Genomic DNA, 20,635 nt, shown 5'->3' with positions numbered 1-20,635 from the left:
TATTAGGCAAAAAATTAAAATTAGTCTAATCTCCTAATACATTATTATTTATAGAGAAAGGAGTGTTCTAACATTTTGATTGATGATTTTTATGTGTATATTTATTTTATATATGTTTTATTTTGCAAACTATACAAAAATAATTTTAAAAAATTACTAATTAAAATTATGATATATATTTTTTAATGAAATTGACTTCCTTTAGAAAAGCTCTAAGCTCATATTAAGATTACAACTTTCGAACAATATGACATCGATTGACATGTCAGTTACCATAGAAACGACATCGGCGACAAAATTAGGAAAACATTTATTCATTTTGCTACAAAATACTATTTTCTTATTGAAAATGGCTTATTTATTATAATATTACTAATAATGTCGGTATTGAGTTTAGCACCTGAAGATAAGAGGAGAGAGAGGTATGGCGGAACAGTTTTTTTTAAATTTAAGCTTTTTTAATTTTCGCTTTGGTTTCACGCTCCAGCGCTACGGTCACTAGATATCTTTTTGGCCTCGTCATCTGTTACCAATCTCTTTATATATGTTATAAGTCTCTTTATATAAGTCTGCATGCTTCGGTATCCTCGATACTGTATTTTCGAAGGTCAACCGAGGTCTCCCCATGCCTCGTATGTTTTCCTTCTTCACTGATAATTAGTTAATTTTAATATAAGATATATTATACGACGCCTTTTAAATTCGTAACTTGTCGATTTGCTTAAGGCCCGTCAGGGTTTAATTCTTTTAGTTCGGTTTTTAATTAGTTTTGTAAACATTATTATTTATTTAATTCATTATTCTAAGCTAATTTCACCATGTCTCTTCTTACATATATAACACAGAAATTCGCTAGAAAGCGTGTACAGTAGCGGATCCCGTCTAAATCTGCTTCCCAAACGTAAACGATACCCGTCAGAAATGTCTACGCAATCCCAATCTGTGATCAAAGGAGATAAATACGTAACGCAGAGAGTTCTCTCCGCTAAGACGCATAGAGTCAAACAGCTGCAGAATCAGTTGGCCGACGCCCATTATCATTTGCAGGTGAGATTTATTATACCTCTGCTGTAAACATATTTTTAGTAGTAATAGAGGGAATCTAGTTCTGACGTTACTGTCGGTTGTGTCTCAACAGGGGTACAGGTGTACCCCGTACGCCCCATACGCCGAGCTACTCAGCTCTCGCGTCTCGACAGCCTCATATCTAAATATGATTTAGAAATAACCCAGCGAGCTCTTAAAGCTTAGATAGTTTTTCTCCCTTACTAGTAATGAGGAGACTTACTTAGAGGAATTAGTTATCTTTTTATTACCTTAGTGTTGTGTTTCTTAATACATAGATATTTAATTTCAGGAGTTGAGCAACGAAAATCGAGTGCTTCGTGCAATACAGAAAAAGCAAGAAATTGCACTTCAAAGGTACTTAATTCATTACACTATTTTTTTAGCTTTGCGAAAGAAGAAGGAGCCTAGTTCAGAACCTTAAGAAATGTCTTAATACTAGGCTCCTTGTTCCTACCCTGCGAAACGTCCGCCATTTCTGTCGAATTCTGGAGAAATTGTGTCTTGAGTGGCGGAATTCAACGCCGCGCTTTTCCTCAACACGAGAGTAGTATAATTTTACTTCACGATTAAACCCACATTTTAAATGATAAATTTTCAATTAGGTATGAGAACTCGAACGCAGAGCTACCTCAAATCCTAAACTCTCACAATGAAGAGCTGAGAATACAACAAAGCAAATATAAGCAATTGAAACACCAATACAAAGAAGTGTTACAAAAGTTAAAGGAAAGAGACATGCAGTTGCAGCAGTTGAAAGATGAACATGACCATTTGTTGGATCTGAGTAAGGACAGGTGGGTAACACTAGGTTCTCAGGTTCCCTCTGCCTACGCTGTTATGTGTGAGATACAGCGAGCATTTATTTTTTTTGATTATTTTATTATATTCATTATTATAATAGGAATAGATGATTTTGATAATTTCAGATATTACTGTCACCGTAACACTAAAAATCTGAGAAACTTCAAATTTTCACGCACATAAACTATCGATCAATGTCATATTGTTATTCTGTATTTTTATTTACCTTTAATATTACCATTTTCCTTTCGACAGGAACCTTCTGGAACGTGAAAAGCTGCAAAACCAGCTAACAGAGCTATCATCTAAAGTTCAACAACAAAATGATACTATAAGCACTCTACAACGACGAATTGCATTAGAGGCTAAGAATTTTAAACATCAATTGCAATCTGAGATAAACAAACATAAAGATACGAGACACGACCTGGATCTAGCTATAAGTAATGCTGATAAATTGTCCACTATTATTGAGGTATTGTATGTTTTCGTTTTTATGTTTTAAAAAGGGAGTCAGTCCGAGTTGTGCATTCGATTCCCACTCGAGGAAATGAAATATTTAATATTTTGTAGTTTCTTGTTCTGGTAATGAGGTAAAGTGCGATGGTGAGTTCTGCTGCCATTCAGCGTAAAGTGGGGAAAGTAAAGGTCTTAATTGGAACAGAGTGTTTTACACTAGGCGCCCAGATTTCTTTTGCTAACCCTGCTATTTGCGAGATACACCGCTAAAAAAAGAATTTTTAATTGTAAAGGTAGTGAGGTCGATTTCTATTCGGACGAATTAGTTTTCATTTCCTCGCACTGAAGTAGATTTGAGTTCTACCACTCATTGTTCAATGCCTCGAAAATTAGGCAGTGTGTGAAGAACAGTGTGTCTTTACACAAAATGTCCTAAAGTCTTCTTAAAGTCCTGTTATATGTGGGATATAGGGTGAAGCTTACAAATAAAAAAAACGATATGTTAAGTATATAGTGTAACTTAGTGCCTTTATTTACTATAATTAATTAACAAAAACTAAGACTTGCGTTTCAGTCAACTAAGGGATGACTTCTTTAAAAGTTTACAGTGCGATTATAGTGCTCTCAGTAGGAAGATTTATATAATGTGATACGTAGAAAATATAGTTACTTTGTTATAAAGTACGCTGGAATTTTGCTCTTCATAAAATCGGCATTGTACATTTCTAAATGAATTTTAAAACTTATTTACTTCAGTATTTAAATGTGGAGAAAAATGGTATTAAATATTTTTCATCAAAAATATTGCAAAGTATACATACTATATAATATATATAGTATAGTATACCAGAAAAATGTACCTACGTCATATTTAAAACATTTCGACGTTCTTGCTCTTAGAAACGATGGTTCAAAACCTGTGTGTAAATTATTATTTCGGCCCCTTTTTTTCTTGTAATTTAAAATATATTTTTTTATTTATTACTTTCAGATAAAAGAAAAGATGCTAAGTACAGCGGCTGGTAGAGCAGGAAGGTCGCCTACTAAAATGGGATCCGTTGCAAGTGCATCTCGACCTCTTAGCAAGAGTAGTAGAGATAAAGGAAATGAGGACAGGACTAATGTATGTAATTTTGTTATTTCCTCTGTTGATTTATCATAAAAAAACAATGTGGTTTATTTAGTTTGGTGTTTTTTACGTTAAAGGAGGTCGTGGCGCAATGGTTGTATGTTCCATTCCCGCTTGGAGAAATCAATTATTTCATATTTTCATTTTCTCGTTCAGGTAACAATTCTATGTTAATTCGGCGGAAAATGGGGAACGCAATGTCCTAACACTTGATTGCTATTATTATTATTTTAATAATTAGTCTACCATGGCTACTAATTGACAATGCATTTATGACGACATCTAAATATCTATAGTATTAGGTATGTATATAGTTCTAATATGTTTTTCAGATGACACAATTAGAACAAAACATGTTAGCCAAATTATGCGAGAACTCTCGCACTATAAGCAGTTCGCTATCCCACGAAGAAGATACCAGCTCTGCAACAGAAACTCGATCGCGATACATGTCTAGTAGAAATTCAACAAGCAATCGTACTACACCAAATCAAAATAGAAAAAATTCGAAAAGCTCAGATGACATTATAGATATTGCCAAAACAGTTCAAGATGGCATGGCCGATTTAAGTATTGTTGATAAAAATCCTACTTCAGACAAGAAAATGGAAGCCATGAAAGTTGAGTTAATGAATAAAATAAAGAATAATGAAGATCATTCTAGAAGACCAAGTGCTATTAGAAGACAGTCTACTGAAGAGTCTATTGAAGAAGTTATTGAAAGACCGAAATCAAGAGGATTAAGTTCAGTCTCTTTCTATGATAATTCTAATTCAGATGAAGATAAAATGCAACTAACAAAGGATTTTACAGATAAAAAAGAAAAACCATTAGATAAATATTGCAAAGATATTATACAAGACATAGAAAAAAGTAGTAAAGTTATTGACGTTCACGTGAAACAGTTTAGTCAAAGTAAATACACCGGTGACAAATTGGTTGAAAAATTGCAAGAGATTGATAAATTGAATGAGATTGTCAACAAAAATGGTGTTATACCGGATGAAGCGTTGACAGAATTGAATAATAACTTCAAAATGCTAACAGAGCAAGTTTTTACCGAGAGTGTTCCTAAAAAACGTATTATTTCGGGAAAAAAGAGTTCAAGGGTAGATTTAAATTTTTTAGATGATGACATGAGTAACCAGGATTTGCTCGAAGACTTATTGGGAAAAAAGTAATTTATATTGTTGTGACATGTATTAAAAATAAAAATAAATAATTTAGATAATTTTAATACAGAGCTGAGGGTAATTTTGAATTTTTATATCTATTTTTCTACTTAGTAATTTAGCTCTTTGTCTAATAATAGAACATCATGTAAAAAAATAAAATATGCATAAAAACATTGGAAGTCTTTAAATAATAAAAATTATAAGTGTTTTGATGTAATTAGGAAAGGAGCGCTAGTGACCAGTGACGTTATACTCGTAACCTAGTACCTTAACATTAGAACATTTTGTGAAAAAGATCATGTTATCACTTATAATTTTTAACTATTTAATGAATTTATTTTATTATTTAATTGTATTTTATTTATTTATTTATTTATATTTGAAATAAAATAGATTTTATCATATATTTATATCACGTTTTATTCACACATTCATAAGTTTTCTGACTGTTGTAAATAACTCAATGTTCAAATTTTTCATCCTAAGTCTACGTATATGCTGCAGAAGAACTTTATAGTATTTTTTTTAGTCATCAGCTGCACGATGTATACCGCATATAATAGGGTAGGCAGAGGGCACAGTGTTAAGGCACTCCGTTTCCCACTTTCCGCCGAATTTTTCGAATTTTTCTTGTTGAGTGGCGGAACTCAAGTGGTGCCAGAGCGAAAATGTTAGAATATTAGTAAATAATCAATCAGTCCCCTGAGTGGGGGCCGAACTCACAACTGTCGCGTTACAGTCACACCCTTGTGCCTCTGCGCCACGACGGCCTCGCGACGTTTTTTTACTACATTTTATTCCTAATGAATGTGAAACATAAAACGTTACGTGATTTAGTAGTAACAAGTTCGATGCCCATTCGGAAAGCATTTAAAAACTAACAATCGCAGTAAATTATATGCAAATAAATATTTACTTTACGTTCATAAATAAAGTTTGGCGTCAGTGTTTTATGGCGCTTTAAACAATGTTATATTTTTGAATGAGCTCATAGCTTTGTGATTAGGTCACGCTCGTCTCTTAGTCTGGTCTGGACGTTAGTTACTTCTAATTATACTTAAATAACGAATACTCAAAAATGTTTAAGTAGACTAATTGAATATTTTTACATTTTAAAGTGTTCTTCCACACTTTTTATTTTAGCCCCACGCTGTATCACGCACATAGCAGGAAGGGCAGAGAGAACTTTGTGTGTAGACACTCTGTTTGGGAACTTAGTGTGTGGACACTCTGTTTCCTACTTTCTATCAAATTCTGGAAACATAGCGTATTGGGTGGCGCAAGTCAACGCCAACTCAACTTGGAAGATACCAACGTCGCGAGTGCGTGTTTTACAATCTGACCTCAATATAATAATTGTGCGTATGAATTTTCATTAAAAAATATTTGTTATGATTTCTTTGTGATCGATGAGAAAACCAGGTGACCGGGGACTTAATTCTTCTAACAATTTTAGTCACTTTGTCATTTAAAGAAGTTACAAAAGTAAAAAGCTTAGATTGTTTCTTGGTTCCTATTTCATTATACAAAACGTATTTCTCCGTTCCGTAACAAACGAGTTTAATCTTTTACGTCGCAATTTTATGGCTAAAGTTAAGAATTTCTTATTTACAATCTTCCAGTTATAATTTTTCAATTTCTTCCGAGTAAGGGGTGGTTTTTGTGTTAATGAATTATATATATTATTAATTAAGTTTTAAATAAATCCTTTTTTCAAAAAGGAGGAGGTTTTATATTCGTTAATTATATTTTTTATTTTTGTTCGTCATGTGTGGACCGATTTAAAAAAAAAATTTTTGATTAATCTTTAAAAATTCCTTTTCTGTAAACAGATATGCAACATTTATTGTCTTAATTTATTTAATAATTGTATTTTCTAACTCTGCTTTGGTAAAGGGACAATTAAAAGCTCGAGAAAATTAAAAAAAAAATATATCCTACTTATCTTTCCTATCCTACTAATATTATAAATGTGAAAGTTTACGAGGGTGGATATTTGTTAAAACTTTACAGTACCATAGCTTGTACATGAGAATACCACATGGGCTACAATTTATATAAAGATTTTGAATAATTTACCTTTAACAAACAGTTAAGGCGAGTAAAGCCGCGCGTTGCTACTTTCTAACCGACTTCTGTAAAAGACATAATTTATACATTTGGACTGTATTTTTTACGTGTAATACCTTAAAACTTTCGACTGAGTGAAAGCTGGTGCTTCTCGTGTGGTCCCTATTTGGACAATGGTATCCTTGAGAAAATCGCTTAAATTTTAAACTTGCATAATTTATTGTTTGAAGGCGTTTTTTTTGTTAAAAATTATTTGTAAAGCTAGCCTATACCGTGTTCTATGGCCCAAAAATCTAGAATTTTCTTATAAAAATGTATCACAGCTAAGTCGTTAGTTACTTTTTCTTACACATATTCTTCATCTTGCCTGAAGCATTTTAAAGATATGTTACTCTGTGAATTTCAGTTGTGCAAAACCCTTATCATTTCAGTTTGATAAAATTTTTTTGCTAGATTTCATCATTTCGTATTATGTGAAATTGTGATTTAAATTGCTTTAGTAATTTTAAATATTGGTGAGGCCGTTGTGGCGCAGGGGCATAAGCGTGCGACTGTAAACGTGTTGTGGGTTCGATTTCCACTTAAGGGAATGAAATTTTGAATATTTTCATGTCCTCGCTCTGGTGATGTGGCAAAGCGCCGTGTTGATTTCCACCACTCAACACCCAATGTTTCAAGTATTTGTGCAGGTTCCCTCTGCCTCCTCCTCTGTGCGGATTATCGCGTAAAACTAATTGTAATTTCAATTCGTTGATCGTCGTTGATCACTGTGAACGTGTTATTCAAAATTACTTACATAATGCGTTCGTAGTAGGTGTAGTTATATATGTAGATAACTCTACTTATACAGTGTAGTACCTTTTTTAAGAAAAAAAAATTCTTCCGTTTGAAGCTAAGATAGAACAAATCTAGCAGAACAGAAGATACAAGGTTAAACAAAAAATACTGATGTAGATGTGTTGTACGTTGAGTAACCCAACCTCAACGACTTCGCGGGTTGTTCTGCAACTCAAAACATATTTTAATACGACGGACGTTGAGTTTCGTCACGTCACGTTCAATAAATTGAATCGGTCAAAGGAAGCGAAGATATTTTAAAAATAGCACTCTGGCGAGTAGGAATCGAACCCGCAAAAACATATTAAGTATATCCATCAATAACCGTATTGCCTAATAAATCACGGCCGCTTTCGTTTTAAACTATAAATATAAAATACTATCGTATAAATATAAATTTATCGCTGACGCTTATAGGATTTAGATGCGATGTTGTTAAATCTAATGTTTGTAAGATTGCTGTTTTTTTATCTTTCTTTATGTGAAAAGTTTTGTTTTCTTCATGCTGTACCCCCACATAGCAGAGTAGGTAGAGGGAACCTGGGAATCTAACGTTAATATTAAAACTTTGACACAAGAGTGTTACTCTCCCTCGCGGGAGGAATTTAACATTTTTATGTTTTCATTTCCTCCCTTTGGTAACGAGGCGAAGCGCAGTGTTGAGTGCCGCCACTCAGCAACGAATGCTTCTGCTACCTGCGGGATACAGAGTCAAGAAAAAAAATACTATAATTTCTATTGAATCGCAGACCACAGTGCCTCTAAGGTAGGTAAGTACTCTAAATAATTCCTTTATTTTTCATATCTTAAATCTTCTAATTCGTAAACTTTTTATGTTGAATATTATGATGTTATAAATACTGCCATTTTCCTATAAATCATTGGTTAACACTGATAGCAACAAACAAGCGATAAATTAAACGGAAATAATTCTCCTTCGCCAAAATATACAAACCCGACTTACAATTGTAGCTATATTTAGTATCGATTGAATGGCCGTACCTATAGAAGTTTTCGTAAAAGATGTACACTTAAAATATCAAAGTCCTTGTACAATGTCCTTCTCTGGAAAAGCAAAGCACGGCGTTGTGCTCCGCCATTCAACACATAATGTCTTGTTTTGTTGTGTATTTTGACTGTTGATGAGAGGGTAAATTTAAAGCTAAAACTTTACGGGATATTTACGGGATCGGGGATACGCTTGCATTTACAAATATTCTCATTTTATTATTATATAAGAGGTATCTGAAGACGAAGATGTTCTCTTCGGGAGCCTCTTTTATCCTAAGGTTGGTCGCTAGCTTTTCAAACTATGTTCTGTCGAATGCTAGACGAAATAGGTGTTCCACGGGTTCAATAGGTACCGGCGCCTTTCTTGATGTTACTCAGCCACGACGTTTTCCTTCGTCCAGGGCGTCTTTTGCCATCTAGATTGATAAGATCATCAACTAACTCCTCCAGAAAACATCCGATCAAAAAGTTGAGAACGGGTAATCCATCTCACAATCAAATTATAGAAAAATCTACAAAGTCGCAAGATGCATTTTTCTACAATTGTACAAAATGTAAAAGAAAGAATATGAAATACAAAATGCAAAATAAGAATACACATACAAAAAGCTACGATATTATTTGTATGAAATGGATAGACGTATTGGAAAAATATTTACATTGGGTCGTGGCAACACTTGAAAACGGTATGCAATGATAAAATTTAAATGAAAGGTTGGGAGCAATGACTCTCGATGGATTCAAGTTGTTTTTATATGAACTTTCAGTTTTTCTTTTAAATAAATATTAACGTATAGTATCCCACTGCGCTACGACGGCCTCAACCAGCAAACGGTACCTCTTGTATACCCCCCCACCCCCACTTATTGTTACCTTTTAACAGACTTTACTAGACAACATCATTCATTATTATAGATTATTAAATAAAACTATAAATTATTTTTTATAATACAATAATAACGTATAATGTTCTTCCTGTAACCTAAATAGATGTTGGCACTGCTTCAACTACAAAAAAGCTGAAACGATATTTAATGCTCATTAAGTGATAACATTTTGCGCCTTCATCCGCCCACACTTTGTAAATCAATTTTCTTTATTAGAATTTCATAATGAGGCCATCATGTCGCTGTGGCGAAGATTTTTGTCATTAATTTTGGTTTCAAGTTCAATTTTCGCTAGAGAAAATCATTATAAAAATGTAGCTTCACGCTTTTTCTCTGTTCGCGGGTCAGGCAGATATATCGTACTAAGTTTAAGACACTCGGTTCTCTACTTTTCACCCAATTATAGAGATATTGTGTATTCAGTGGCGTGACTCATCACTGCACTTTGTCTACCAACGGAGAAGACGAGTGTCACTCTCTCTGTGATCATGATCTTCACGAACGGAGACCGATCTCACGACCATCGTATTAACAGTTTATATATGAGAAGGTTGATGACAGTGCACGAAGAGCAAGAAGTATGGAAGATCCTGGAGCTTCTTTTTCTATAATAATTCGTTTGAGATAAAAAGTGAAGTACAAAAATGGATAGAAAATGATGAACGGAATGTCTTAACATTTACATGCTAATATGTGCATAGATATAAGAATAACCCCTTAATACTCTTTTTCCTACAACATAAAAGAAATGGAAATGTAAACCCATATTATGTGAGAAATATTTAAATTTTAAAAGCGGGGTTACTCCAAACTTTTAGATAAGCTGAAACATCTGAAACGTAAGAGGAATGCAAAGTTCCAAGTATCGTTAGAGCTGCAGTGGCTTGAGTGCCAAATGTTTCACTACATTACCGAATATTTATAAACAGATTTACATTAGTCGTCGCCCGCAACTATGTTTTCGTGGACACAAAACGGAAAGTTCAGTTTTTCCGGTTCTCGTAGGAGTTTTGAGAAATCCTCTTTTAGTGCTCCCTTGTATTTCTTAACTCAACTACAAACCAAATTTCAAGTTTCTAAGTGTCACTCGGTACGGAAAAAATTATTATACATTTTTTTCAGTTTCACGCTGCATCCTGCATGCAGCAGGGTAGAGGGAAGGCAGTGGGACGCTAGTGTTAAGACACTCCATTCTACTACGTCCAATGTTTTGAGACATTACGAGCGAAGCGACGGAACTTTACTCCGTGCTTCGTCTTGCTAATAGAGCTCCATCAATTCAACATCAACAAATAGATCAGTATCGATGAACAATTATCTAGACATCGATACAGAAGGTCTAAAGTGCTTTAATAACCCCTTTCATTGTACAAGGCTACACTTATTTAGTTGTCAGTTAAGTTTGTTATGAAAGACGTTTGAGTTCACTTTTTGTTGAAAATCTGCATTGCAGGTTGCGTGAAGTTAGGCTAAGTGGGGGTAATGTACGGTAGGAGCAGGTTCATATATAAAAACTCACATAGCAGGGTAGGCAGAAGGAACCTAATTCTCAGCCGGGATTTATCCATCAGGGGATCGAATCCATAACGTTACTATGAATATGTTAAAGTATAAGCTAGATAATCTATACGAAAAATTACTGATTGTTGTTATCATAATAACCGTATGTGTATTAGGATAGATTATGACTATAATTGTTATGGTTGGGAGTTTGATTATTCTCATTTCACTGCTTTAGTAAGACATTGTGCGGCGTTAAGTTTCGTTACTTCGTACGCAATCTTACGAACTCGGGCAAGAGGAGGACTTTGTATTTTGAGTACCCGTACTCAAGGATTGTAAGTGACTCTTCACTACACTCAAAACTACATTATTTATGCTCTTACTACACAATACTATGACAACATTACACTAGAAAAGCCACACACGCAAAACACATTAATTATTTTCGAATTACTTTGCTAATTATCAATCAATACCCATTGCCTACATTCGATTGAATAGAACGTTCAACTGTTATCAACAATATGTCTAATTCTGCCACAATTGCTTACAAAACCCACGTTGCAACAGCTGCATCGTGCATTATTTTAGCGTGTAAAAGGAATTTTGAGACTATAAATTAAATTTAATGCAAACGATGATAGATTTTCCATATTTTAATGTATTGAGGCCGTCGAGAGACTATATTCGCGACGGTTGTGAGTTCAATCCCCATTCGGCACGTTGTATCGCTATTGTAAGAAGACAAAGGCAGTCAACTCGAAATATCTCCCAACATACGGCAGTGCGAGGGTCACGGAGTCTCTTAACACTAGGTTCCCTCTTACCACTCTGCTATATGCGAGGAAAACAAATTAATAGGAAAACGATAAAATAGATGCACCTAAAGAAACATTATTTCTTGTTAAACACATCACAAGCGGCCTACTCCTCGGTGGCGTGAACACATGCACACGCAAAGTTATTTACGAAGAGTCAAGGCTGTAAACTATTTATAGCGTGATAGGAAAATTACTTGAAAATACATAAATATAGTGTTTTGCCATGTCAGACCATGGTCGTTAAGACATTTTCGTTCCCCATTTTCCATTTCTTAGTAGAAACTTTTTAGCATCACGCTTTATCCTGAACATAGTAAGGAAGACAGAGAGAATGCACCTATAAAAACGCTCTAGTCCCATTTTTCGTTCAATTTTTAAAGCGTGGCATGTCAATTCTCCAAGTGGGAATCGAACCCTTAACGGATAGCCTCGGTAAACATATATTATGAATATATTTGTATGTGTTTTAATTATTTATTTAACAACTATATAATAATATTAACATTTATTTACTTCCTAAGCACAATTCTAAAGTTAACAATAGTTTTTTTTATTTAATTTATGTTTTATATAAATTATAATTTATATTATATAATAACAATATTGTTCTATAATATTCGATGCAGAATAATTCGGTATAAATACAGATTAATAAGATAAAACTACTCAGCATTCCATGGGTTCCACTGTGGGAGCCCATCACGTTGCAGGGAGAGGAGCTTAGAACAGTGCCTGGAGCTTGCCACCCAGGGTAAGATTAAGAGACCCTTTAAAAATGCGCATTAACGTTCGCCCACCGTCAAAAACGAAATAACTATAGAGTTAAGTACAACTCCTACGAATTCATGAACGAACTGACCAGGAATAGGTCCATATCTATCCCTAGTCTATTTCTTAACTAATGCTATCCTATCCTACTATTATTATGAATATGAAAGTTTGTGAGGATAGATGTTTGTTCCATTTTCACGCAAAAAAACTACTGAACGGATTTCGATGAATTAAAATAAATTAAATTAAAATAAGTCCGTTCCCCACTTTCCGGCGAATTCTGAAGGCGCAACTCAACGCTGCGCTGTGCCTCCTTACCAGAGCAAGAAAGTGAAAATATTTCATTTCCTCGAGTGGTAGTCGAACCCACGACATGTCGCGTTTGCGGTCGCACTCTTATGCCTCTGCACTACGACTGGCCTCTAGTTTAATATAAAGTTATATAATAAATTAATATATTCTTTACTTATATAAGTTAATCGTTGTGTTCCACATAAAAATATAATTTATTGATATTTGAGGCGTACGTCACAATGTAATAAAGCGCTAAAAGGTAAAGTTACATAGAACTTTGTTACTTTCGTTTCTTATATCGATCTAATGGCTTCAGTTTATATATTATTTTTATTGACTGTAATTTTATCTTTGTATAAATTAAAAATTAAAATAACAAAAGCAGCAGATACAGCGAAGCGAAGCGAAGATACAGCGTGTTAGCAAAAAGCTAACACGCTGTATCCCGCACACAGCAGGGTAGGCAGAGGGAACCTAGTGTTAAGACACTCTGTTCTCCACTTTCTGCCAAATTCTGGAGGCATTCTGGAGGCGTTCTGAAGGCGAGTGGGAATCGAACCACAATCTGTCGCTGTAATTATTAGTATACTTCAAAAGTAAATGTAGTAAGTAGCATTTATAATTGAATAATTCTTTTAGAGGCCATTCTCTAGGGAATAAAATAAGAAAATCAAATCATTTAAAATTCTGATTTGGAATGAAACTTTCCAGTCAGATTAAATCGATCGTTTCGGTATTTTAATTCGTAAAACCTTTTTCTTGACGTACCTATGGTACTGTAATACTGTGTTATCTTGTTTATCATTAATAGGCAATACGCGTGGTATGATAAACATTATGATTGAACTCACACTACAAAGGTCTTGCTTGAAATATCAATATTTTTATACTTCCCACTGTCTGAATAACACAATGAAAATCTAATAAAATGACTGTAGATTTTGCTCATATGTTTTCAGTGAAAGATTATATTATGACACTGTATGCAAAATTTAAATTGAGTGAAAATAAAATGTTAGAGGAGGTTCCCATACGACGCACGTCACATGTTTGGCTCGTTTAAAGAGCTCTTCGATTTTATGCACCAGCGAGACGAGGTCGTTAGACGGGAATCAAAGTGAAAAGTCTTATTGAAATAATTGTTTAAACCTGAATTTGGGGGAAGATCAACATATTTTTTTACCATCGTGCGTTAGAATTAATAAAAATAAATAAATTAAATTAACATAAAAAGAAATAACATAAATTATTTACTTAATTTAAGCGTCTTTTTTAAACAAAAGTATATTAGTATGAATGTCTGTATTAGAAGATTATTAGTTTGCCTTACCCTCTTTATTATGATGAAGGTCCATTACTTGTAGCTTATTTGCGTTCGTGATGCCACGGTTTTATGTCAGCCGTAGTACCAATCGAGGAATGGGCAAATCAAATTACACCCACGTTTGGCTATCGTAAAAACATATATAACCATTATTTGTTCAGTATATATGATAGGAAATAAAACTAGAGCATTAGGTACCTACATTCTTTTAAAATACCTTGCATTTATATTTAAAAGAACGTATGTTTCGTATGGTAAAAGTTGACAATTGTTAGTGTGGATTTTTCAAATTTAAAAAAAAATTGGCTTAAATTTAAAAGCTATTATCGTAGCTGACACTTTTTATAAATAGTAAAACTACAAATTTTTGTGTCCAATGTAATCTACATATAATATTTGTGACTTTGGTGTTTTCAGTGACTCTGAGTATCTGGATTAGTACAGTATATGGCTTGCATAGAGAAAAATGAGTGATATAACACTGTATTTTTTCTGCGCCAGGTAAGGCGATGATGCATAAAGATTCAGTAAAAGAAGTTCTAGTTAACTACGGATATGGAAACGGGATGAAAATAGCCATTATCCTATAAAACATTTTAATATCTGAACTGTCCATATAATTCACTTTTATGGTAATCTTTAGCTTGATCAAGTTGTATTTAATCCGGAATATTACTTTACCTTTATAAAAGTGTTTGTAAACTTTATGCTTTTTATACGAAATAAGGAGACTGTCACTGAATACACCTGCACAGATTTTCTAAAAAAACATATCGATTGCGAGTAAAGTGCTCGCTGGGAGGCTGGTGATGTTCACTTTGCCTATTTATAAGACGACGCAGCGTTCTGTACGTAGCACTTACGTAAGCCTAGTATTGTTCTGTGTACATTTAAAAGAAAAAAAAAACAAAGCAACTGCATCAACTAAATTAATTTAATGATTAACACTCGTGCCATGAAGGAAATCCAGTTCACAGTTACAAGGACATACATACATATATTACGACTAAATACATCACCCTCCTTTCAGCCCTCGTCGCAGTCGGAGACAAAATATAATAAAATAATGACATAAAAGCTTTATCACAAAATTAGACCGTGTTCTGTGATAGCGTCATTCCCATTCTATCTATAATCCCAATGTCCGACCGGCCCGTGTCGACTGCACAAATAAGCTGGCACTTTTATTAGCGTTAATTATATATTTGACGCAATCGAGATTTTAGTTGTAACTTGTATGACTAAATGGTCGTGGGTTCTAGTCTTTGAGGAAATGTTTATGCGTATCTATACTAAATAACCTGATAATCTCATGAACTTTTAGACAAATATTTTTTTTGATAGGTAGTAAGTTTTTATCAAGGAAAGCGACAGGCTATATTAAATCCCATTCATAGTATCCACGCTACCCACTTTACCTGCTGTCAGAGTTACATCGGGTACTTCAAATGTGTCATATACAATTCTTACTTATTTTCCTTTGACTATGCGGGCGAAGCCATTGCTAAAAGTAAATTATAAAAAAATATATAAATAAATCAAAATTATACATAAATATTAATATACCTACATAATATTACCATTCTTTCGGAGAGGTCTCTATTTTATTTCTTATATTAATCTGAACACAAAAACCCTATACAACATAATACAGTGAGAAATTGCTACGTTTTTGTACAGAATTGTTTTTTATGTACCAATACAAAAGTGATAAGTGTGTGAATATGTAAGAAACACATAAAAAAATATTAAATTCTCATACAAATTTTTGTATGAATCATGTAAGAACTTTAAGTTTATATTCAATAGTGATGAGACTAAAAGCTTCTAATAGAATTCCGTGTTAGTGTTTTTTACGTGAACTCGTGGTTGACCTACTTCGTGGTGACTGTATGAGCTTTTGAGCTTTCAGGTAGAGGTTTACGTTTGTCAATCTAAATGATATCAGTCACATATCAAAATACGCTTGAAAACATCTTTGAAGCGTATTTTGCCGCCAGCCGTGGCGCAGGGGCACAAGCGTGTGACTAAACGCGATGGGTTGTGGCTTCAATTTCCGCTCAAGGAGATGAAAGTCTTAACATTAGATTCCCAGGCTATCTCTGCCAACTAGCTAACTAAAAAAAAACCTTTTTAAAGTGTAATTCCCGTCTTAGAAAAGAAAAATATACTCCATAAAGAGTACACAAGTGGAACGGCGCGGCGCGTTTTGAAAACCGACCAAGCGCTCTGATCAGCTTTGGGTGGCAGAACAGATATGCGATCAACATAAGCAAATTGTAACAAGCGCATACGAATGTCAAGGTAGTTTGATAAGTACACCTTAGTGGTCGTAGCGCTTGGACGGCTTCCAAGAAGCGCGTCCTAATATTTATGTTTTTTTAAAAAAGTAAATTATTTATTGAAACCTTTCGCTTTCCGACTCGCTCATCGAAGACTCCCTATCAAGTTCAACAGAAAGTGCAACTTATAAAGGTTTACAAACTTTATATTGCTGGCGTATGCACTCGTTTTGTAGGAAATGAACTACAATTATAATTCAGCTTCACGCTGTATCCCGCACACAGCAGTGTGGCAGTTCTAGAGCTCTGCCTACCCTGCTATATGCGGGGTACAGCGTAAAGTTGATAAAAATCTATCTTTTGATTGAGTTGATTTAAGTAACTTGATTTAGAGGTAGGCCTAATAACTTCTATAGCAATATTTTGTATGAAGCTGCTTTTAATATTTAAATTATATTTAGTTTTTGTTTGACCAAACGTAGGATTCTATTGAACTCAAATACGGCAAAAACTTATTATATAACATAATTAATGTTATAATAAGTATATATAAAGAAATTGAGTAAAAAAATTAATATAATACACACGTACAATACTTCTTAATAAATTGTCAAGAGAAGCTTTGTTATTGTATTTCGCACGAAGTTTTTAGCAATTTAATTTAGTTTTCGTATGAAAAAGCTTTTATTTCATTAGCAATATAGTTTTTATACATTGATATTTAGCTCAACTGCACATTCCATATATAGCAGCGTAGGCAGAGAGAATCTAATCTTTGAGATACTTCGAGTTGAGTGGCGCAACTCAACGCCATAGTTTAGTTGCCACAGGGAGAAAATAAAAATAATTATTTCTCTCCGAGTGGAAATTGCAACTTTATGTATATTGACATTCTCTGTATATATTTCTATGATTGAGGTTGAAGTTTTAATGGAGTCTTTAAAATGTGTTTTGCTTTACGCTTTTCATTTCACGATCAGACTTATAAATTCACTCTGAAAACGGTTTTAGCTTCCCACTGTATCCTACATATAGCAATGTAGACAGAGGAACCCTGGGAACTTAGTGTTAAGACACACACTTTTGTTCCCAACTTTCCACAAAATTCAGGAGGCATTGCACTTTGAGTGGCAGAACTCAACGCCGTGCGTATGACGTTGCCTCGGAACTAGAGTGAAGAACCTGTCTTCACACGTAGAGTAATACGATTGTTCCCCTGTGCCACCACCCTAAAACAATACTCGTAGATATATACACGATTCATCTTGTATCAAGTTTTATCACTATTATTTTCCTTGAATACATCATGTTCTTGTAAACACTTGCTAAATAAAGCTTTAAGTTGTTTTGATATCGTTATAGCACAAAGAGAAGGCTTAGGTAATTTTCGTCTTTACATGTTTCAAATAGGAAGTAGTTCCGTTATTCTATCATTGTTTTTTGCTTCATGCTAAATCCCGAAGATGGCAGTGTAGGCAGAGGGAGGCTAGTGTAAAGACAGTACGTTCTCTATTTTCCGCCGGTAAGTAAACACTTCGCGTTTGGTAAATGGAGTTTAACGCCACACTTGATCTGATTGGAGAAGAATACTAAAAATAATTCATCCTATTGTTCGGGATCAAACTCAAAACTACCATCGCCTCATGTTTGCCTCAATACATTAACACGTTTAACTTATCTAATACTATGTACTTGTACTGTATATGTTTTATAGATTAACAAAATAAATTTATTCCCGTTTAATATTATTATTATTAAAATATTTTTTTTCATATATAAAAGTTATAAAAGTAAGAAAAATATATAACAAAACTTGTGTAGAGCTTCAGTCGTATGCCATATCTCGCGCCGGGACGACGTGTTAGAAATCCCGGGAAAGTTTACGATAACCTTATAGGAAATAATTAAGAATACTTCTTAATAAATAAAAACATACTGTATATATAAATATAATCAATATTTGTAAGTGGTTGGTGCAGTGAAGTGTTTTTTTTGTAGAGCTTTTAAGGAAATTTGAACTTTTGAATAGAGCGAGCGAAGTAAAATTATATCATATGTAAATTATATAATATATATTTTTAGTTAATTATAAGATTAATTATTATATTATTCAAAAGATTTTTAAGTAATAAATTATTAGAAAGTAAATAATTTAGATTTACATAAAATATTTTTCACCAACTTTTCGTCGTATTTACGAGACATTATCTATTAAGTTGCGTATATTAAGCGGCTCTACACAGCGCTTTGACGGATTGTCAAGAGTTAGAAAATGAAAATAATTCATTTTCTCTAGTGGAAATTCCATTCACAGCCGCCGCGTTTACACTCGTTTACACTCAAAAACTGTGCCACTTTCCCGCGATAACATCTATTTCATTATTATTATATTTTTAGTTTCACTAGTTTAGGGAGATGAGTGTCTTTATGAAAACGGAGTGCCTTAACAGTAGGTACCCTCTGCCTACCCGCGGTATACAGCTTGAGCTAAATATATTCGGTATGTACCTTTTAGATTAAAATAATAATAATAAAAAAACAACTTCACGCTGTATCCCGCACGCAGCAGGGTAGGCAGAGGGAACCTAGTATTAAGACACTCCGTTCCCCACTTTCTGCCGAACTCTGGAGGTGGCAGAACTCACATAAACGTAATTAAATATATCACTTCCTCGAGTGGGGATCGAACCCACAACCGTCGCGTTACACCTTTGTGCCCCTTCACCTCAAAATTAGGATTAAAATAAAAATCTAAAACTTTCAAATATGTATAATTCTTACATATTTTGTAAGAATTTGCTCTATTCAAAAGAAAACTACCACATTACAATCACAATTTATCAATTACAAAGTTACAGTTTTCTTTACCATGCGGTCGAATTATTTTAAATTCGTAATATACTTTACAATTCTTAGCAAAATTATAGTAAAAATGAGAAATATTTTTCATTCTCACACTTCATTCTTGATGAGTGGAGTCTAGTTGCTAACAATAATATGCTCATTTACCCATCTCCGCCTGAGTTTAAAACACGGCGTGTTGAGTGTCGAAATTCAACGCTATGCTTTCTTTCAAGTAAAATAATGTTTTTTTTATTTAAAAACGAAATAGAACTTACTTCACTGAATTGTATGAGGGACTCTGACCTACCAACCCTGCTGTTTGCAGTATAGGGTGAAACTAAAATAATAAAAGAAACTTATTTTAAACTTATTATAGAAGAACTGACGCAGCTTAGTAAAATAATGCTATTTACATTTATCGATGCGCAATTTATAGCTGTATGTATAAGTCTTACTTACAATGATTGAATTACGACTCGACAGAAACCAAATACGTTATTGAAAGATTTTCGTGTTTTTTAGTAATATATCAAAGTCAATTTTGAAGGAGAAAAATCCTATTATTGATAGTGTGGCTTATTATTTAAACTATGAATATGAAATACAGCTTATAATGTTCATCTATAAATGGAATATCCAATACGAATAGAATTTCAATTTGAACCAGCAGATTCTGTGATTGTAATTTTAGTTACTTGTTACTTACTCTGTTACTGCTGTCTATTTTAGGTTTTTACTACCGCTTTGTCGGCAAATCTTAGGTACCACGTAGGCACTAACTTTAACTTAACAGGCTATATGAAAATTTAGTGCGGCTATTTTTGTAATTATATAAAGAACGACGTTGTCGGTGCGCAGTTAGCGTTTGAATTCAATTTTTTTCATAGAATCTGAATTCTATGATGTTTCCCCCCAAATTGTCAGTTTTTGAGCTGGCTCACTTTATCTGAAGTTGGTTTATATATTAAAACGAAACACGCATTGCACCATTTCTCATCCAAATCGGCTTACCCGGGAACGCTTATTCGTATAGGTTCCAACTTCAAAGGAGATCAGCCATCAGAACGCTGTAACTTTTGCTTTTGACAAGGGTTAATCTTACACAATAAATAAAATTGCGTAGCATACAAATAAAACAATAGGGCTAGTCGTGGCACATTGTGCAACTAAATGTAAACGCAATTTTCAATTTTATAATGGCTTAATGACCGTAACATTTGTGTAGATTTTAAGCAATAAAATAAAAAAATCGCATTCTTGCCAGCCCAATAGTTTTGTAAGAAGCGTTATATATTCAAAAGATTAGAGTTATTTATGTGTAATATATATAAGGTGACAAGTATATACAAAACTTATCGT

General features: G+C 33.7%; 2 protein-coding genes across 6 annotated transcripts in view; both read left to right on the top strand.

Annotated features, from left to right (window-relative positions):
* Positions 1 to 747: 747 nt before the first annotated feature.
* On the top strand, positions 748 to 4,924 carry LOC146532377 (uncharacterized). Its single transcript, XM_085196356.1, has 6 exons — positions 748 to 1,047; positions 1,358 to 1,422; positions 1,671 to 1,862; positions 2,125 to 2,344; positions 3,320 to 3,451; positions 3,790 to 4,924. Exons 1-6 carry the CDS (start codon positions 922 to 924, stop codon positions 4,636 to 4,638), a joined length of 1,584 nt encoding a protein of 527 aa, XP_085052482.1. The 5' UTR covers positions 748 to 921; the 3' UTR covers positions 4,639 to 4,924.
* A 13,343-nt stretch (positions 4,925 to 18,267) lies between these two features.
* Positions 18,268 to 20,635, top strand: part of LOC146532376 (QRFP-like peptide receptor) — a 93,553-nt gene continuing 91,185 nt past the window's right edge. For 2 of the 5 annotated variants that reach the window (XM_085196515.1, XM_085196519.1), the window contains exon 1: positions 18,274 to 18,488. The gene's annotated coding sequence lies outside the window, so the exon portion shown is untranslated. Of the gene's footprint in view, positions 18,489 to 20,635 lie in introns of all 5 variants that reach the window. The other 3 variants (XM_085196517.1, XM_085196516.1, XM_085196518.1) reach the window with 3 other exon arrangements.

This window comes from Heliconius melpomene, chromosome 13 (genome assembly GCF_056956725.1).
Source record: "Heliconius melpomene rosina isolate 202511_hmr_F chromosome 13, ASM5695672v1, whole genome shotgun sequence".
Classification (NCBI taxonomy): domain Eukaryota; kingdom Metazoa; phylum Arthropoda; class Insecta; order Lepidoptera; family Nymphalidae; genus Heliconius; species Heliconius melpomene.
The sequence above is the reverse complement of the archived record's forward strand: the minus strand, read 5'-3'. Positions and strand labels throughout refer to the sequence as shown.

What these genes read in the sequence shown, in the direction of transcription:
- LOC146532377 (XM_085196356.1), top strand. Translation starts at nt 922, where the DNA reads ATGTCTACGCAATCCCAATCTGTGATCAAAGGAGATAAATACGTAACG. An exon ending in ACGCCCATTATCATTTGCAG is followed by an intron (nt 1,048 to 1,357) that starts GTGAGATTTATT and finishes ATTTAATTTCAG; the next exon opens with GAGTTGAGCAACGAAAATCG. An exon ending in AATTGTCCACTATTATTGAG is followed by an intron (nt 2,345 to 3,319) that starts GTATTGTATGTT and finishes TATTACTTTCAG; the next exon opens with ATAAAAGAAAAGATGCTAAG.